This window comes from Chionomys nivalis, chromosome X, assembly GCF_950005125.1.
Source record: "Chionomys nivalis chromosome X, mChiNiv1.1, whole genome shotgun sequence".
Taxonomy (NCBI): domain Eukaryota; kingdom Metazoa; phylum Chordata; class Mammalia; order Rodentia; family Cricetidae; genus Chionomys; species Chionomys nivalis.
This window is the reverse complement of record NC_080112.1, coordinates 67,470,912-67,491,905: the sequence shown is the minus strand read 5'-3', so window position 1 is coordinate 67,491,905 and position 20,994 is coordinate 67,470,912. Positions and strand designations below refer to the sequence as shown.

The window sequence follows — 20,994 nt, the reverse complement described above, 5'->3', positions numbered from 1 at the left end:
CTGGAAGAGAAAGGTAAATGCCAAGTATGACACCTTTGATCTACAATGGTGACCTGCCTTCATGATATGCTAGTACCATAGTGGCACAAAACATATGGGAATAACCAACCCCTGTTTGATTGGATTTTAAGGCCCACTGCATGAGATGAAGTATGCCTGACACTGCTCGGTAAGCAAGAACCTGAGACTAGATAGACCAAGACCTCGGCAAAAAATAAAAACTATGACTCTGCTATAGAAATATAGCAATATAATGACTCCAAACAACATTCTGCTATACCCATAGATGAGTGTATTGCTCAGTCACCATCAGAGAAACTTCCACTTGCCATAAGTGTGAAAAAATACAGAGATCCACAACGGAACAATGCAGAGAGTGAGAAGCTTTGGAACACCCAGTTCTAAATGGAATGTCTCCATCAAACCTCTTCCCTCAGGGTTCAGGGAACTTTGCAAAAGAGGAGGCAGAAGATTGTCAGAGTCAGTGGAGATGAAGGACACCAAGGAAACAAAGGCCTTCTAGACACCATAGGACACACAACAGGGCCAGCTCTTGTCTGTGCCTACCAGATGGGGTCCCAGCTCTGAGAAGTAGACACAAGTACCTATTCTTAAGTCACAAGCTATCACCAATTGATAATCACTAGCAAAGGAAAAATTAGTTGTCTTTAGCAGAGTTTCATTAGTTATACAAACCATATTTAAGGGTAGATGGGCAATTAAAAAATGAACCCAATTGTGTTTTGGGAGATGTTTTTCTCATAATGCCTTGTCTGGGTTTTTATTTTTTTTTTAAACCTTACTGCTCTTTTAATTATATATTATGGCTTCTGACTTTGTGTTTTTTTACTCTCTCTCTCTCTGCCTGTCTCAATTTTTCTGTCTCTGTGTGTATGTGTCTACATGTTCACATGTTTTCCTTTCTTTTTCTCCTTTATTTTATTCTATTATGTTTTGTTTTCTAAAGAGAGAGAAGGAAGGTGTGGAGTCAGATGGGCGGGGAAGTGGAAAGAACCCGGGAGGAGATGAGGAACTGGAATCTGTGATCAGAATATATATAAAAAAAATCTGTTTTCCCTAAAAAAGAAAGAAAAAAATCAATAAAATAAAATTTTAACAGGAAAAAAAGAAGTGTGCTTATGTTCATATGCCACCATAGCAGGCTCAACATCTGCTCTCCTTGTCTCTGTTTCAAGTTGCCGCAGTATTGTGCAATGGCAAAAGGCTGGTCCTAACCCAGATGACTGCTTCATTAAGTCTAATGGCTTGGTCCTGATTCCAGCATAAATGACAGACACATAGATGGACACGGCAAGCTGATAAACATCGAGGCTCAGCTGGATAAACCAGGTCAAAGGTCATGAAGCCTTGCTGACATCCTGCAACTCCACACTAGAGTGGTCTGTTACCGGGGATGACTCCAGGGTTTCAGGTTCTGGTTCTTGAAACCCAGAGGGGATAGTGACTTCACACTCCAAGAACATCCAGGAAGTTGAGAGAACATATTAAATCCAGTAGAAAACTTGTTAGGAGATCACAAATTCTTCTGGGAGTTGAACCCATATCCTAGGGCTTGCCAGCAAGTCTTTACCAGCGAGCAATTATTCCCAGGCTAGAATTTATTTGAGTAAAAGTGTCCATTTCTTTCTGGAGAAGAATAACTTTTAATTGTCCTATGATGATAATGAACAGGTGTCACTTTGTGTGTGTGTGTGTGTGTGTGTGTGTGTGTGTGTGTGTTTGAGTGCGTGTGCACGTATGTTTGATTATTAGGAATGTTTTCCTAAGACTACCATTGCGATTAATCTGATGTATTTCTGCCTTTAGCACTGTTCATCAGAACAAGAAGCATGGAAGAATACTTAGATTTAACTCATATTAAGGAATGTTTATGTACTGGCTATGTCTGTATATATTATCTGCAATTTAGTCTTTAGAATTAGAAAGAATTTAGTTTTATTGTTTTTAATTATGTATATATGTGTGGGTGAGTGTATATATGAGTACAGGTGCCCAAGGAGGCCAGAGGCATCAGCCCCCTCCCCCGCTAGAATTTGGCATTTCAGGCAGTTGTGTACTGCCCTATGTGGGTTCTGAGGGCCAGTCTGGTGCTCTGCAAGAGTAATATGTGCTCTTAAATGCCGATCAATCTATTCAGCACTTTCTTAGAATTTTTTTTGTGTGTGTGTGGTGCTAGGAACCAAATTGAGGGCTTTGTGCATAAAATTCTATAGAAAAAATATGAAGGAGGAATTGATTCATATCATTAGGTGATTAGGTGAAAAAACTATGTAAGTTTGGAGCCACACTTGATTTTAAGTCTATATTGCTACAAACTGTGTTCTGTCCACACTATCACAGCTGCAGTAGACTAATGGCTTAGGAAACACACTAGCTTCTATTAAGACCATGCATATGGTGTTTCTTGACATGGGGAAAATGAGATATTTTTTTAAACTAGCCTCTCTATGCATCTCTGGCTAGTGTCAAATTATCCAGCCTCCTGCCTCGGTCTCTTGTCTTTTGAGTACTGGGACTGGGATTGTAGATGTGCCCCACCATGCCTGGAGAGACATGTTGATTTTTCCTCTAATGTTTAATTATGAAAACTTGTAGGCATATAAACAACACTGAAAGACTTTACCTCATATATTTCTCTAACATCTTTCATTCATTTTAAAGTAAAAATATACCTGTGCCTGGTGGCATATACCTATAAACTTGGCACCTTGGCAAGTGGAGGCTGGAGGCTACCAAAAGTGAGATCCTGTCTCAAGAAATCAGATCAAATCAAAAGCTTCTTGCTCCTCCCCTTTTATATTCCTCTCTAGTGCTGGGATTAAGGGTGTGTGCCACCACTGCCTGGCTTGTATGGCTGACTAGTGTGGTTGCTGGGATTAAGGGTGTGTGCCACCGCTGCCTGGCATGTATGACTGACTAGTGTGACTACTTTGCACACTGATCTTCAGGCAAGCTTTGTTTATTAAAACACAAAATGTCACTATACAGAATGGCTCCTAACCAACAGAAATGTATTTTGTATGGTTGTGGAGGTCAAGAAGCCGGTATTATTGCAGAAATAATTTCTACTGTAGGCCTTCTTTCTGGTTCAGAGACTACTTATTTTTGTTTTTTTTTCCCTCCCTGTATTCTCACATGGTGGGAAGGAAAAGGACCTTTATTCATCCTGTTCATAAAGAATCTTGTTTAATGACCTACTCATATCCCAGGCTCCCCACTTGGAGGTTAGCATTTCAACACATTATAACGGAACATCATGGGTTCATGTCTTATTTAGTGCAAAGTGCATAAGGAAAACCAGGAGGTAACTGAGTGGAGAACAGTTTATTATTTCAGCAACAAGTACAAGAGCACTGGAGATAACGATCAAAGCGGCGTCTTTGGAAGCAAACCAAGCAAGAAGATTGCCTGGAGTCTCACCAGTAAGCAAAGCGTGCAGGACACCAAGACAGGAGTTTTGCTAGTTCAAGTTCAGCTAGACTTTGTCTCAAAGGAGTTTGAAAAATCCAAGTGGCATTTGTTAGAGAAGTTTATCCATATTTGTTGTCACAGGTAGAGGTGGGAACATCCTTGTGCATGCTCTGTTTGAATTCATGCTTCCTACAGGGCACATTTTAGAGAAAGGTGTTGAAAGTGTCTCTCCTAGGGGTTGGATTTAATGTTGAACTACACAGAGTCACTCTAGGCAACCAGGAGGGAAGGGGCAGGTCAGTCTAGCCATTTCGGCTGGTTCTGGGTCAGTTTCTCTGATGGGCCTTATTAGCAACAGAAAACAACTTCAGACTATTTTGTCATTAGAGGAGAAGTAGCTTTTAATTTTACAAATATAGGTGACTTTACTTATCTAGTGGCTAATAATTGAATGTTGAGAGCTGCACTTACTCATTCCACAGCAACGTACACTTTCCAAGGACTATGGGGTCACTATAGCTGAAAGGGAACCAATTTTCAAATTCTCAAATTCCTTTAGAAGTGACTTCACAAAGAGCACCTCTCCAGTTTAGCTTCTCTACCCTTCCCTGTTTCTCAGTCCCTCTAAAGGAAAGGATGGCCTTCAAAGGCCAGGAATATTTTTTGTTTGTTTTGTTTTCAAGACAGGGTTTCTCTGTGTAACAGTCCTGGCTGTCCTGGAACTTGCTCTGTAGACTAGGCTGGCCTCGAACTCACAGAGATCCACCTGCCTCTGCTTCCCAAGAGCTGGGATCAAAGGCATGTGCCACCATGCTGGGCTAAAGGTCAGAAGTCTTACAAATTGCCCATGTGCAAAAGTGTTAGGGTCAAACAGACTAATCAATATTCCAAATACTGAGGTTAAAAACATTGAGGCTGAGAAATCCTTGTATTATTTTGTCTTTCTTTTCAGAGGACTCTTGTTTAACTCTAGGTCCTGTAGCCTATACCTTCCCCACCCTTTAGATACGACTTACATGTCCGATCATTTTGTTTAGTAATAATAATAAAATATGATATTTTAGGAATTTACATGCATAATTGCAAATCATAACTCAATTCAAAAGACTCTTATATATGTGAGCCTTATAGCCATCACAAGGAAATAATTTAATTTCTATTTTTGGTTATAGTTTTATTGGGAAGAAATTCAATATGGTAATCAATAGCAGACTTTTAGGTAAAAATATTTTATGAGAGGACAAAATTCTTTGAGGAATATGTAATGTACAGTGTCAAAGGGAAATCATATGGCAGAGCACTGTAACCATTTCCAGGGTTAGGTGAGAAATTGTATTTTGTTTTTCTTTGAATATTTGAAGTTTAGTGTCACATATCGTAAGACTTGGATAGGATAGCTGGCGCACACCTACTATCACAGCACTCAGGAGGCAAAGGCTGGAGGATTTGGAGTTTAAGGCAAACTTGGGCTAAATGAAATGTGTCTTAGGACAGCATTGAAGGTTAAATCCGATCTCAAACAAACAAGCAAACAAATAAAAATAAAATATTTATTTAAAACAAACAAACAAACAAGCATAGCAAAATGCAATCAAAATGTTTAGTGAATGAATGAATGACTGCCAAAAAGAAATGTGACGATGTGAAAAAAATCACCCCTCTTCAATGAACACCTTTTCAAACCCTCCATTTCTCCACCCACAGTGTATTTAAAGTCTGCTTCAGGTATTTTCTCATGAAATGTAATTCTTTGCTTTTCCGTCTTTGCTTTGTTTTGCCTTGCTGTACTGGATATCAAACGCCATGGTGGCACATATATATAGCACTAGAGACACAGAGGCAGAAAGATTGTTATGATTGAGGCCATTCAGTCTCTAAAAAAATCCAACAAAAGAAAACACCTAATAAACCAGGGTCTTGGTCATTTGAGGTGAGGGATTTACAAACCAAATTCCACCCCTCAGCACTTATTAACCTTTAAAACAATAAGAATAGGAAATAGGGCTGGGGGGTGTAGATAGGTTTGTAGGACATTTGAATACCATTAGCATTGTCCTTGGGCAAATCAGCTGCTCTTTGATGCAATTTCTACAGCCTTCCACTGAATGCCAACCACACGGGTGTTTTGAAGACTTTGTGGCATGTTTTGTTGTCATTGCTTTCATTTTGTTTTTCTTTGAGACAGGGTCTTGCTGTGCATCCCTGGCTGGACTAGAGCTCAATATGTAGAGCAGGCTGACTTTAAACATGAAGATCAACCTCCTCTACCTCTTGACTGCTGGGATTAAAGGGGTGCCCCACCACCTTCTACCACTTGCGAGGTGGCTTATAGGATTATAAACCAATTGATTGGTGTGTCAACGAATGGCCCTTCTGCATATCCATTTCGAAATCCTTAGAACCTGTGAATATGCTATCTGAAATGACAAAAAGGACTGTGTAAATGTGGTTAAACTAAGGATCATGTGATAAATGATGATCCTGGTTTATCCCATGAACTTAGTGTAAGGAAAGGAAAAGAGATGGCAAGAAAGTCACGGTCATAGTAATGCAGGACGAGAAAGACTCTGGCAAGCATTGCTGGCTTTGAGGACAGACAGTTTGAGGGCCACTTTTAGAAACTGCAGAAGGTAAATAAATGGATACTGACCTAGAGTCCAGAAGAACATAGCCATTCTGACATTTGGACTTTAGCTTAGTGATGCTCATTTCCAACTCTTACTCCCATAACTATAAAATAATACATTTATGTTCATTGAAGCCACCGAGTTGGTGGTAATTTGTTACAGAAGCAGCCAGACATTAATACAGGTAGGTTTGCTGTTATTACTGTATTTTTAACTCTGTATCCTGGCTTTTATTGATGTAATTTAATGTAAGCACTGCTGCAAAATCAAATAGATCTTTTTTTGTCCTAGTGCATACTATTTCTCAGTTTTCCTAATTGTAGCTATTCTTAGAGAGTTGTCTTTAAAAAGAGCCCAGCTTTCCCTATAATAGACAATAAATGTAAGGCCTTTTGGATAAACTGCAAGACAGTTGATAGTAACCTCTTTTTAGGTTCCCCATTAACAGATATTATCAGCCTATGAATTGACTTGTCACAGAAAACAGTCTCTGAGGCCCAATTCAGGAAAAAGTTCAAAACTAGCTATGGCCTTTGTTTCTTTTTCTTTTCCTTTTGTTAACTTTTTCTTGATTCGTGCATCCTGATCGCACTGGACTCTGTGTCCCCTTGCTTCTGCCCTCTGCCTTTGCAAATCTCCCTAAATTTAAAAACTAAACAAAACAAAAACAAAAAACCCCAAGAAACCAAACCACGACCACCAGCACCAAAAACAAACAAACAAACAAGCAAAATCTCAGCTTGGAAGCTGTAGTGTGGCTCAGTGAGTCACACAGTATACCCTTTAGTCCAAACTTGTTGGCCTCTGTCTCCTCTGCAAGGGGTTCTGGGCCTAACACAGATCCTACAGTAGGCACCAATGAGAATTAGTGTCTGTACTGTATGATCTATGAGACACAGGAAAAGTAGGAAAAGTGTTCGTGTATCAGAGGAAGGTTGAAAGAGGACCGAAAAGACAGGACAGTCCAGCCAAATACTGCAGAGAGACTGCCTCCTATCATCCATCCCTTTGAGTTTTTGTGGCAGTTAGGGAAACTTTGCATGCACCCTCAGGGACCGGGGCGGTACACCTGCCCCTCTAGGATCGCTGTGCCTGGAGCGGACTTAGGGAAGCAGATCTGGGAGAGCGGGCCACCCTGGAGGGTTGGTGGGAGACCGCAGGGTGGAGTCATGGGACGTGCAAACGGAAAGACTACATCTCCCAGGCCGCCACGCTTTCCAGCTGGAGTCCTAGGGCGCTGACTGCTCCCCAGTTTCCGTAGGGAAGCGCCAGGCTACCACAGCTATTGTGTGTAGCGCTGTCGCCCTCCTCTTCCCGCTGTTGCTGCCCTGTTGTTGGAGGAAAGCTACGTCTCCTTGGCCGCCGGGTTTAACCCTTTAAGCGCCAAACCCGACAGCCTGCCGGCTCCCAGGAACAAGTAGGCGGTCTCTGCAGTTGCCGAGTTGTGGGCGACGAGCCCCGAAGACCCTGAGGAAGACAGCTGAAGGGAGCCTGTGCTGCCGGTCGGTCTCGGGATTGGGGCTCGGCCAGCGTGAAGCAGTGGCATTGGCTTTAAGAAGGGGGAGGGGAGGCGCAGTCTGCCGCTCGGGGAGCCAGGGAAGGAAGCCTCGGCTGGTTGGCTTGGGAGCGCAGAGAGGCGGCCCCCCGCACTCGCGCTCTCCCCGCCTCCACCCTGGGCTGCCCAGGACTCAGCGCTTTGCTTCGGGGAGGCGATGACCAGGGGGCGTGCTGCTCGCTAGGCTGCACCCTGCCGGCGTCAGAAGGCGTTGGTAAGCATTCCTAGTCACCCGCAGCCACCACCGGACTACGCGCTCCTGCTACACACCAGCGGGCGCTCCCAAGAGTTCCATTGGAACAGGTACCTGTCCTCCAAAGGGAGTGGGGCTGAGTCGTCTAAAAGTGGAGCCTGAACGTAAGCCACTAGGTCTATTCTGCTGATTGTGCCACTGATGCTCTCGCTCTTTGTCTCTAACCCCTAGTCCCTCCGCTACCGTAACCATGGGGCATCCCCCGCTGGAGTTCAGCGACTGCTACCTCGACAGCCCCGATTTCCGCGAGAGGCTCAAGTGTTATGAACAGGAGCTGGAGAGGACCAATAAATTCATCAAAGACGTGATCAAGGACGGCAGCGCGCTTATCAGTGCTATGAGAAGTAAGTGGAAGGCTTCCATGAGCCGTTTCTCTGAGTAGGTGGTTCTGGCCTTTAAACCTTTCCATACCACAGGGGGATGGGAGGATCTGCAGTCACTCTCAAACCAGGTCTCTGAATCTGATGGGTTTCCAAACCTTTGGGTGTGGGGTCAGTAGAAGTGGAAAGTGGTGAAGACAAGCAGAACTTTGGGCCTTTCCCTTTAGTAGCCCCGACCTTTTAAGACTTAATATGCAGCCCGGACAGGGACCCTCTTATTTTGCAGTTACTCTTACTTACCAGCTCCTTATTGAAAATGAGAGTCTGCCAGCCGGTCAGACATGCCCAGCACCCCTGTCTGGTACAAGGTGACTTCCATGATGACCAAGGAACTACCCCCAGCGCCCCCTAAAGAATTGGGACTTAAGGCTAAGAGCTCCGTTATAACGACTTTTAGCCTCTAGTTATTACAGAAAATTGTAGGGCTTTAAAGAAATTACCCTTCCTAAATAATTTTCTAAGGAGAGCACCTTTGCCCTCCCCCGAGATTTTCTTCTTTTATATACTGTTAATGTCATTGTCAATCCAAGTTCAGGATTCTTGGTTGCCTTCACATACTACTGAATTCTGCTTCAGTGTTGAACTGTCAAGTTCATGGTCCAAGGAGCCCAGATCCCCTGGGTGTAAACTACAGGGGTAGGGTGTGGGACTGCTACATTGAAAGGACCTTACCTAGCTTTGCTTTTTCAGTGGTCACAGTTTCCTCAGCTGTGGGACTGTTTTTTCCTCCTCTGTGTGTAGGCTTTTATTTCTGCTGGTTGTCAGGAGGCTCCGAGAAAAAGAAAGAATAATAAACATCCCCAAAGAAAGTCTAAGGAAGCCAACCCTCTGTGTCAAATTATATACCTAGAAGAATGGAGGGTAATGATTAAGAAGTGATGATGAAGTATTTTTTTCTCTCCTTGGCTGAAAGATAACTGTGAAAGGTACAGTCGTTTTGTAGGAGTCCCTCTATGCCTTAACTTTGTTTTGAGTGGATTTACCCCGACCCTATCCCATGTCAAGGTTGTGTGGACCCTTGTGTCAAGCTGTTACGGCCAAGCAGCAATCGAGAGACTCTTAGAAGCTTTGGTGCCTCAAGAACTGCTGCAAGCCAGCGTTTCTCTGTAGCAGTTCTGGTTCGTGGTGGTCAGAATCTGTAAACTGTTCCTTAATTGGGTTTGATCACTTAATGCTTTGTTGTCGCGTCACCTGGCCAATAGCAAACATGTGTTAGCACCTTAAAGATGGAATATTTGAAATACTGAGCCTTGCAGACTTGCAGACTTGTAGGCCAGGCTTTTTGGGTGTGTCTCCTCTTAATAGAGTTCATTGAGAGGTTGAGGATATGGAGGTTGTGCCACAGAAATAGAAACTTGAGGACTCTGTGAAAGGAAAAGGGGACTGTTTGGATTGCAGATTTCTTCTTATTGCGGACTGCCTGGTGTAGTAGTCACCATCAAAGAAAGCCCAATATAAAAGTGCTAGTCAGGAGGTAGATTTTAATGACATGTATGGCAAGCTGAAATTGTGCTAAAAATGAACGGCTAAGTCATATCCAAGTGATTAAGCTGTGTAAGAAAAAAAATATCAGTTCAGTAAAACATTTGGGGGAAAGGCAAAATGTTTGTCTCTCTTCTCTCTTTCTTTCTTTCTTTCTTTCTTTCTTTCTTTCTTTCTTTCTTTCGTTTTTTCTTTCTTTCTTTCTTTCTTTTCAGTTCTGGAATGCATTCAGATCTTTGCATATACTAGCTACATATGTAGGTCTTGGTTTGGGGGGGATAGGGTCTCAAAATGTAGATTGGGCTTGGCTTTAACTGCTAATCTTTCTGCCTTAGTTTCCCAAGTGCTGGTTTATAAGCATGCAAATGTTTTACAAATTAAGAGGCAATAGTGGGTTTTCTCCTTTCTATTATTTCTAAGAGTGGGAAGATATAGCAACTATGCAGGCTCACATCTTTGCTATTCTAGGATAGGGGTTCTTTAATATTTGTGCTGCTTTTCTATTTCAGAGTCAAAATGGGATGGGGAGATATTAGAGCCCAGACGACTAACTTGTGCCTTACTACTTTTCTTTGAGCTCCACAGTTTTTAAATACTTGAGTAGCTAAAGGCAAAGATGGAATTGTTTTCTACAGTCTTTATCATAGAAGTCCTTGTTCCCCACACTCTGCTTTTTCAGGCTGTGACTGCTCAGCCACTTTTTTCCTGGTAGGTAGGATGGATGCAAAACAGGTGTGGTGTGCTCCTCGTAACTGAAGGAAAGAGGAAAATATCCCACTGGGATTGGATTTTGAAGACCTGGGTTACAGTTGTGGCTTCCCCATTTTGGAATCTGGCACAAACCAGTTCAATTGTGAAACGTAATTCAAAAATCAAGAAAAAAAATCTCTTAGGAGAGAAAAATGTGAAACTATCCCAAATTAAGTAAACACTGGTTAACTTTATGGTAATGTACAACAGGAAATTTGTACAATATGAAATTGGTGGTGGGCTGGGCATGAAGCTCAGTATTAGAATGTTTACCTGTCAAGCGCAATACCCTGTATTCCTTCCATAGTACTGAATTTTTTTTAAAAAAAAATGCTATAATAATGGTGGTAATTATATCCACCTCACAAGGTAGTTGTGAGTCTCAAGGAAATTCTTTTTTCTTTTTGTTTGTTTTTTTTTTTTGAGAGAGGGTTTCCCTGTAGCTTTGGGGCCTGTTCTAAAACTCAATTTGTAGACCAGGCTGGTCTCGAACTCACAGAGATCGCCTGCCTCTGCCTTCCAAGTGCTGAGCTTAAAGGCATGCACCACCACCGCTGGGCTCAAGGGAATTAATTCTAAAAGGTTTTGTAAAATGGAAATGACTAAAACAGGCACATTGTTGATAGTCTATCTTTTGGTTATTAATACATCTGTTGATGAATGTGTAATTTTCAGTAAAGTTCAGAAAGAAAATACATAAATAGAAGTAGTTGGAAACAGACTCTTTTCTTGTTATCTTGATGGAAAAATTCACTCATCTGGGCACAGCTCAGTGATTAGTTTTGTACTCATGCGCATGGATCCATCTTAGCATCTGGAACCTGGCAATAAAAGGCAGGACAATGATTGACACTTAACTAATTTGGGTATTAAGTCAAATGGCTAGCTTTCTTGCAAACCTTGAGACATGACACACTGAGCTGCAAAACTCACTTGTAATTTTCCTTCTAGTTGTTAACCCAGGTGAAACCTGATGTCAGTACTTTATCTCACTGTGTAATTTTTGCATAGAGCACTGGATAAACTTTAAGCAACATGTATGTGTGACTATTAGTGTGTTAAATGTGGTCCTGTTTGAATTCTGTGTTGGTCAGTTGTTGTTGTTGTTGTTTTTCAACTTGACACAGCCTGAGTTGTCTGGGAAGAGGGAAACCCACTTGAGGGATTGTATCCATCAGATGTCCGAAGGCAAGTCAGTAGGGGGATTTTTTGATTGTTATATAGGAGGTCCCAGCCCACTGTGGGCAGTGCCACCTCTGGGCAGTTGGTACTGACTGGGTGATGTAAACAAGCAAGCCAGTAGACAGTGTCATTTCCATTATCCTCTGCTTCGCTTCCTGCCTCCAGGTTCCTGCCGTCAGAGATGGACTGTGACCTGGGAATTATAAGCAGAAATAAACTGCTTCCTCCCCAAGTTGCTCTGGCCAGTGTTTTTTTATCACAGCAACAGAAAGCAAGCTGGCACAAATACTTAACTTTATTTAATTCGATGCTCAGAGGTAATTGATGTTCCAATAGCTGCCTCCTCTGATGGATGCCTGATCCCCCACAAATGTGATTTATTTATAATTTTTGGAGCATATGACGATTATAACTTAAGCTAATAGAAAATAAACCATCATCCCTCTGAAATATAAAGACTGTGCCTGCTTTTCTGTGGTCCTTTGCTGACTCTCTCTCCCACTCCCTCTCCCCCTCCCTTGCTCGCTCCCTCTCTCCCTTGCTCCCTCCTCCCTCCCTTGCTCCCTCCCTCTTTGCATGCTTATGTGTGTGCATGTGTGCTGAGAAGAGAACATAGGGCCTTATGCATGCTGGACACACCCTCTCCTACTAATCTATATCCCTGCGCCTCTCCTTTTTGATGGTGACAGTTTAAGGCCTTTTGATGTTAGTGAATATTTGCTGAATACCGAGGCTAGGCATTGTTCAGTATAAATCATATGGGCCATTGCTTATATGGCCCCAGAAACCTGAGACACTTCATGTAGACTATATATAGTTCATGGACTAAATACCATTCATTCAGTAAATTCCTGGGTGCATACTATGTTCTAATCTTTGTTCAGATGATTGCTAGACACACAGAGTGAGTCACAGGTGGATATTGACCCCAAGAAGTTCCGAGCCTGGTAGGGGAGATGTGTAGAGGAGAAATTACTGCTGTATAAGGTATTAACATTGAGAACTTTAGAGTTGGATGGTGGACATGATTGTATGTGACATTAGAGACAGGGAGAGAGCTCATTTCTTGGTGGAAGACAAAGGAAACAAAGGAGGAAATAGAATTGGAGCTTGCCAGAATTAACAGCACTGTGATTTATTAAACTGTTCCCGCCTACCAGTGATTCTTAATTAAATTTTTTTTTTAGATGTTATACTTTATGGACAGGCTATGCCAAAGGAAATGGCTAGGCAGGAGTATAGTTTTTGCTGTATTTTAGTAAGAGTCACTGAGAGCTTATCAAGAATAACAAGTTAGCATTCTATACAAATGTTTCTGTTTTTTGAGACAGGGTCTCATGTATCTCAGGCTTACTTTGAATTCACTGTGTATCCTGGGCTGGCCTTGACTTCATTATCTTTCTTTGTCACAGTCTCCAGGGGTGTAATTAAAAGGGTGTGCCACCAAGCTCGACTGTATTTGTGGCATTTAACATGTTTTTTTTTTTTAGACAGGATCTTGTTCTGTAGCCCAGGCTTTCTTGGAGCATGCTAAGTAGCCCAGGCTGACTTCAAACTTTATAATCTTCCTGTTCCAGTTTCCTGAATGCTGCATATACTGGAATGAGCAATCACACCCAACTTTAGAGTATAATATTTGAGATGATCTCTCTATGCAGCTCAGGTAGGCGTTAAGGTCAAAATTCTCCCACCTCAGCATCCAGAGTGCTGGGATTATAGACCTGTATCATTATATTTTTAATATAGCTCAGGATCAATACATCTTGTCTGTAAAATATCATATTACATATATTTTAGGGTTTAAGACCGTGCATTCACACACAACTAATCTGCTGTTGTCTGAAAGCAGCCTCAGTGAAAGAAGCACTCTAGGAAAACTTACTAAATGGAAATGTGATTTTTCCGAAACTTTTCTCATGTCATGGTATTTTATTCCTTGGAATTTTGTCAAGCTTTACAACTATCACTAGTGGTGGTATGTGTACCCGGCAGTCAGGAGATGCAGGCAGGAAAGCTGAGAGTTCAAAGTAAACCTGGGACAGAATGGATTGTAGGACATCCTGGGATGTAACAGAGAGATCCTGTGTCTAAAAAAAAAATCAAAAGAAAACTTCCATAAAATATGAAAGCCATTTTTAGTGCTTCCGGGGGGAGGGTAACATATAAAAATAGTAAACTGGTTTTGTTTTACCAGCTGCAGTTTGCAGACCTTTGGTAAAGCTACTTAGGTTAAGTGGACTTTTACTGTCAATCTAGCTAATATAATTATTGGTAGACTGGAATGCCATGTCTCATATTTTCTAGTAAACGATTTGATTTTGGTATGCTATAAATTGTGTCTGCTGTGGATTCAAGGATGCCGGCTCACAGGAGAAGAGAGAAGGATGAAGTCGCTGGAAATGGGGAGGTTAGTGGGTCTGGAGGATCTGTGGGGAAAATCTAAGTCTCACCACCCCCCAATCTTAGTTAATGATTTTTAAATGCTCATTTTCTGGTGTTTTTTTTTCTTTTTCCTTTTTGGTGTGACAGAGTCTTGCTATATAACCCAGGCTAGCCTCAAAGTTGTAGCAATCTTCTTGCTCAGCCTCCTAAATTCTGGGGTTACTGGTATATGCCATAACATGCACAGAATCTCTCTTTGGTGTTTTAGCTGAAGAAAACTTTTTTTCTTTTTACAGTTCTAGAAATTGAACCTATGGCCTCACACATGCTAGAGACATGCTCTGCCACTGAGCTGTGTTTCCAGCACAATCCAACCTTGTCTGTAGGCTGGATTGAATGAATTGTAGTCCCTGAGCTAAATCATCTAGATTTATTAGCCAACAAGTCTTGGCCTCTTATATGCTTGGGAAAGGGAGTGTGCCAGCCTTCGGGGAGAAAGGTTTTCAAAGACTAGAAACTGTTTTCTATTTAGTAAAGGGAGGAGTATAGTATAATGGCAAAGGATCCTAGATGGACATGATGTGGTCTGTGAAATAAAAATGGGGAAGGAGTAGGATTTCTACATAGCTGTGTGGCTTTCACTTCCAAACTTCCATTGTGTATTGTAGTTCAACAATTTTAAAAAGGAATGATTTGTCGAGCTACAGAATTCATGTTTACATAAGTTTTCATGAATTATGAATGTGTGCTGCTGCCCAGTCCTTCCTCTCCATCCCTACAGTCCCGGACCCCCGCCCATGGATGCTCCTGCCTACAGTTAAGAGGAGTCTTTCAGAATCACCTAATCAAGATAAATCAAGATAACCCAGCAGAGACTTGCTGGAGGCCATCTCCCGCTGATTCTAGATTCTGTCAAGTTAAAAATAAACCTGACCACCACAGACACTTTCTGTACCAGAAATGTACATGAAGTTGATAAAATCGTTATAGTATAATGTGTGTAATAATATTTTAAAAGAAAACCACTTTCTTACAGTCTACACTTTTGTTTTGAAAGTTGATTAGTGGCCCATGCCTTTAATACCAGAACTCGGGAGGCAGAGGCAGGCAGATCTCTGTGAGTTTGAGGCCAGCCTGGTGTATAAGAGTGAGTTCCAGGACAGCCAGGGCTACACAGAGAAACCCTGTCTTGAGAAACCAAACAACAACAACAAAAAAAAAAAGAAAGAAAGAAAGTTAATTACTTTTTTTTCTTTCATATACATTTGAAGAGACGAGTTTTACATATTTACAGTAAAGTCACCCTTGGTACCTTTTCAGTTCAGAATTCGGCAACTTGGGTGCCTATGTATGGATTGCTTTCCTGGGAGGATAGGCTGCTTCCAAGCCTGCTATTAGCAGCCTGTGTGGTCTTGAGTAAACCTGGACTTTTGAGTATAGGTTTTCCCACTTGTAGAATGAGAGGTCTACTCAGTGATCACAAGGGGTTTTTTTGGATTTAGCCTTCTGTTTTCTGGTTACCGTTGCTTTACTCAGAAAGTTCAACTCCTTGAGATGGTTCTGCCAAAATCAAGCAAGTGCTTCTTGACTCTAGGAGAACAGGCCACAAGAAAAACCAAACATCCGTCATGGATAGACAACTTGAATTACACTGGCTTATTGGAGTGTGGACTTGTTGAGTGTTTTTGGAGGGAGATGTCAATCTGATGCTTTTCAGTTCTGCCCAAAATAGCTGGGAGTCTCTTTGGAAGTGGGTTTAGAGCCATGATACACGGGAGTGTGATGTAATGTATGCTTTTACTCACAAGTTCAACTGTCATTATCTTAGTGATACTTATGTAACGCCATTGAGCCATCGAGCATACCGAGTAGTTTTAGGCCCCCAGAATAAATTGATCAATTTAATGGATTTTTTTTTTTTTTTTAGGTTTTTCGAGACAGGGTTTCTCTGTAGCTTTGGAGCCTGTCCTGGAACTAGCTCTTGTAGACCAGGCTGGCCTCGAACTTACAGAGATCCGCCTGCCTCTGCCTCCCAAGTGCTGGGATTAAAGGTGTGCGCCACCACTGCCTGGCTAGGACTGCTTTTTAGTAGATGTGAAAGCGCTCAGTGGGATTCAGTGCGGCTGCATTACCGTGTCTGTTAGAAGGCTTCCGAAGACCTACATTGCAAAGTAGCTGGACTGAGGGTAGTGGAAGTATGGTGGGAAAAAGTGGCAGTTTGTGAGCAATAATTTTATTCGGAGTGGAGGAGTAGTGCTGCGGCGCTAATGGGTTTAGCTTGACTCGCCTATTAAGAAAAGTTTTCCAGTCAGGCTTAAGGATGGTGAAGGAAAATGACTCTCTGCCATAGCCCAAACCATTTGTTTAATCTGGCATCTGTTTCTCTAATCAAGCACCAGAGAATTTTCCTAAAAGCTCACGAGGATCTGGAAAGATACACAGTTTTCCAGGCGATTACCCTGGAAATCTCAAGCTGAGTTTTCTTTTCTAGTCAGCCAGAGGATCCTTGTGAGGCATTACCGGGCTTCCTTCACGTCCTAGAACCTTGGGCAGTGTAAAGGGAATTCAATTTAATTCCATATAGATTTTCTAATCACCTACTGCATGTCAGTGCTGCCCTGGAGATTAGGGAGAGGGCATGAGCTAGAGACCCTGCCCTCTTGGAGCACACATTAACTATTTAGTTATCTATCTACTTATGTCAAGACAGTTTTGAGAAGGGGTATGAAGAGGAAGTTCAGAGTGAGATACATAGTCTGTCGTATCTTTTGAAGTTGAGATTTGTGGGGTAAGGAAAGGGAATTTGACGGTGACAATGTGTTATCTATTGGTAAGGAGAAACCAAGGAGGAAGAGTACCTAAGTCAGACAGACCTGTGTTTCACCACCGTGGTAATGGCCTTAGTACTTAACAAGACATTAATATTTTTTTTCTTCCTTTTGGTGTTTTGAGAGAAAGTCTTACTATGTAGATTAGGCTGGCCTTCTACTTTTAAAATATTTCTTTTTACTTTCTGTGTGTTATGTAGTTGTTTGTTTGCATATCTACCTTATTTTTAAAAATTACTGCACTTTATTTGGTGTGTATGTATGACTGTGTGGGCGTAAGCATGTCACAGAGCATGCGTGGATATCAGACGACAATCGCAGGAGTCCGTTTTTTCCTTCCACCGTGGAGGTCCGGATGGTGACTAGCGCGTTCGTCCAGTGAGCCATCTCACTTGCCCTCCTCCTTACTTTTGAGACAGGGCCTCTCATCAAACCTGACGCTCACCAGTTTTGAGGGATCCTTCTGTTTCTGTCCTTTCAGTGCTGGCGATACGGGTGCCCTCTGCCACATCTAGTTTTTACGTAAGCGCTGGGGATCTGAACTCAAGTCCTCAGGCTGTGTGACTGGCACTTTAACGGCCTTGCCGTCTCTGTAGCCCCTGGCATCCGACTTCTGTTTCTCTTACTTGAGTCTCTAAAGTGGTGAGATTGCGGTTCTGTGCCTCCATGGCCTGCTTCTCTTTCCTTCTCCTCTGTCATGTACTTCCCCATTTTTTTTCCCCTGGAGGCAAGCAGTGTCGATAGTTTGTCTAGCCTTATTTCAGCACTTCCTCCAATTTCTGTCTCTTTAGGAGTGTGTTCCATTATAGGCAAATCTCAGCTACTCTGCAACAAGCTTCCTCCGGCATTATATCTGGATGAGACCAGGCATCAAAGTCCGTGCCTGTGATCTTAGCACTTGGGGACTCTAAGTTTGAGGCCAACCCTGGCTCCATAGCAAGATCCCAGCTTATTTTTTTTAAATGCCCCGGGATGGACTGTAGACTAAAGAAGCCCCAAAAGCTACTTCTGCCTAAAAGCAAATGGACACCATCCCTGCACAACAAGGTCAAATCAAAATTTTCAGAACCCTAGTTATCTATTAAAGGCAAAAATACTATGCGGTTGTTGTTGAAGCAAATCTGGTGAACTCTCTAAGAGCTGTGTTGTAGCCTCCCATTACCCCTCCTTACCTCTAGGGTAGTGTCGAAAACTAAAGCTTCATAGCCATGGTAGCCTTGCAGCATCTGGGGAGGCAAGATAGGATTGTGACTCCTCAAAAAGTCCCATACCCAGAGCCTTGTTGTATTTAGTCACCTTTGCGGATGACTAGGAAAAATTCATTCACGGGGCTGCTTACCATGGCACCTCGCATAGCTGGTTTGCCAGGAACAGCTCTATCTCCAGGGTGTTGACATCACAGCTACTGATAGTTTAACAGCAGTCAGGTCGAGGAAGTGTTTGTTCCAAAACATGAAAGAAATAATTGAGAGTTCCAGCCTGTGTGCTATGACATATCATTGTTTTAGTTAGGCAGGGAGATGGGGCAGGAAAAGTAATTACAAAGCATTTGGATGGGAGAAAATGATAAAGCTATCTCTGTCATCATAGGGCATGGTACTGTGTATAGCAGTGGTTTTCAACTCTCCTAATGCTGCGATCCTTTAATACAGCTTCCCAAGTTGTGGTGACCCCCAACCATAAAATTACTTCGAGGCCACTTCATAACTGTAATTTTGCTACTGTTATGAATGTAGTATAAATAGCTAATATGCAGTCCTCCCCATAGGGGTGATGACCCACAGGTTGAGAAACACTGATGTGTAGACTAGCCTAGGAAATTTGAAGAGGATTACTCAAGGCACTAAGTGTAGCAGGGTTATAGGTTGCAAGGTAGTATAGAAAAATCAGTCGCATTTTTCTATGTTGACTGTTCCAAATTTGAATTAAGAAAAATATTATTCATAGTAACACAAAAAGAATAAAATCTTTACAAATGAAAATTTATAAAATTATGATATTCATTGATCTATGTCTGTATGTGTGCGCATGCGTACAGAGATCAGAGGACAAAATGTGCGAGTCGGTTCTTTGCTTCTACTATGTGTAGTGCCTTATTTACTGAGCCATCTTGCTGACCTAATTAGAAACACATTGAAAAGAAGTCCATGACCTTTTCACTGAAAATTACAAAACATCATTGAGATCTGGGGATAAAGTATGGTGGTAAGAGGGCTTGCCTGGCATGAGCAAGGCCTAGCCTCCCCCCCCAAATCACTGAAAGAGATGAAAGATCTACTGAAGGGGAAGAAGATCGAATGGTTGTGAGTTAAAGGCTTACTATGGAATGGAAGGCACCAAGGAAACAAGGCCTTCTAGAGACAACAGAACTGATGTACTTATGAACTCAGAGACTGTGGCAGTACGCACAGGGCTAAGCCACAGGGCATCCCGGTGCTGATAGGGGAGATAGACACAAGACCCTATCCCTAATCCAGAAGCTCTCTCTAACTGAGAACTGTTAGCAAGGGCAAAATTCGTTCTCTCCAGTGGAGTCTCACTGACTATATACAAAGCACACTTAAGGCCAGCAGTAGATGGGCAACACAGAATGAACTTACTGGTATTTTGAGAGTTTTTTTTTTTTCTCACAGCACTTTGTCTGGGCATTTCTTTTTTCACCTTACAAATCTTTTGCTTATGTATTATGTTTTCCGATTTTGTTTTGGTGGCTTTCTGTGTGTGTGAATGTGTGTGTCTCACTGTCTGTGTTTCCTGTGCTTTTTCTTTGGCTCTTTGTTTTGTTGTTTCTTTGTTTTGTCCCATTCTGCTTTGCTTTTGTTGTACCTTATATTCTTATTAATTTTTAGATGACTTTATTTTCTAATAAGAGAAGGACAGGGTGGGGAAATGGGGAGGATCTATGAGGAGTTGGGAGAAGGGAAACCGTAATCAGAATATATTGTATTGAAAAACTATTTTCAATGAAAACACAACAAAATTTGTTATGATGGCAATATATTCCACCTGATCTATGGATGTAACACTGTCTCTAGCCAAGTAGCTTTGTTGCTGGAATTCATTAGCATCTTACACCATTTCAAGCTGGCATGTAATTGATTATGTGGTATAGACTGGCTTTGAATTTGTGATAGTCCCCCTGCCTCAGTCTTCCTGGGCGATGTGAGATATGAGCCATCATCATACCAGGCAAAATGCACGGACATTTTAACATTGACATGGAAGGGTTAGGGACCCATGTCAGGCAAAACAATCTTGAAAAAAGAACTTAATTGGAGAAGTTGCCCCACTCGACTTTAGATATTTTTTTTTTTTTGAGCTGTGCTAATGAATGTATTGCTATCGATAAAGGCTTAAGAGGTCAGTGGAGTACAGTATTGGGGGAGGAAACCTCACATTGATGGTTGATTGAGTTTCATCAGTGAGTGGAAAAAAGAGGCATCAGCCGATGGTGCTGGGTCAGCCCACCGGGCTATCCACTAACATGCTATTGGGTTCTAGCCTTTAAACCACACAGAAACTCACTGAAGTGGATCAGATGCTTCCCAGTAAGAACTAAAACTGTAAAACCGTGAACGAAAGTGATGTTTTCAAACTTCTTGGCTTTGAATCAGCCAGTGATTTCTTATTTGTGATGCCAGGTGACAAACGGGAAAATTGGTAAGTTAGAGTTCTACAAGTTAAATTTTCTGGTAGAAATAATTTTATTCAGAAAAAAAGATTAGAGCCCAACTATTATGCCTAGAACTTCTAGTGCACTTCAATAAAAAGGGAAAATTGAAAAGTTATGTTTGATAACACACACACACCACACACACACACACACACATACACACACTGAGTTTTATACACATATATGTATATGTATGGGAATAATGCTTACAATTCAATTAAATACAAAAAATCCAATTAAAAATGACAAAAGTAGGGGCCCAGTGGTTAAGAGCACTGTCTGTTCTTCCAAAGGACCCAGGTTCAATTCCCAGCACCCACATGGCAGCTCATCACTGTCTGTAACTCCAATTCTAGGGGATCTGATATTCATTTACAGACATACATGCAGATAAAACACCAATGCACTAAAAGTAAATAAATTTGAAAAAATGACAAAAGTAGCTAAGTA

At 41.9% G+C, this 20,994-nt stretch overlaps 1 protein-coding gene across 1 annotated transcript in view; it reads left to right on the top strand.

Annotated features, from left to right (window-relative positions):
• The first annotated feature begins 7,544 nt into the window (after window positions 1-7,544).
• Ophn1 (oligophrenin 1) overlaps window positions 7,545-20,994 on the top strand; it is a 333,717-nt gene continuing 320,267 nt past the window's right edge. The window contains exons 1-3 of the mRNA XM_057759550.1: window positions 7,545-7,561; window positions 7,853-7,917; window positions 8,039-8,211. Coding sequence (XP_057615533.1) covers window positions 8,058-8,211 — 154 coding nt within the window. The 5' untranslated portion in view covers window positions 7,545-7,561; window positions 7,853-7,917; window positions 8,039-8,057. The remainder of the gene's footprint in view (window positions 7,562-7,852; window positions 7,918-8,038; window positions 8,212-20,994) is intronic.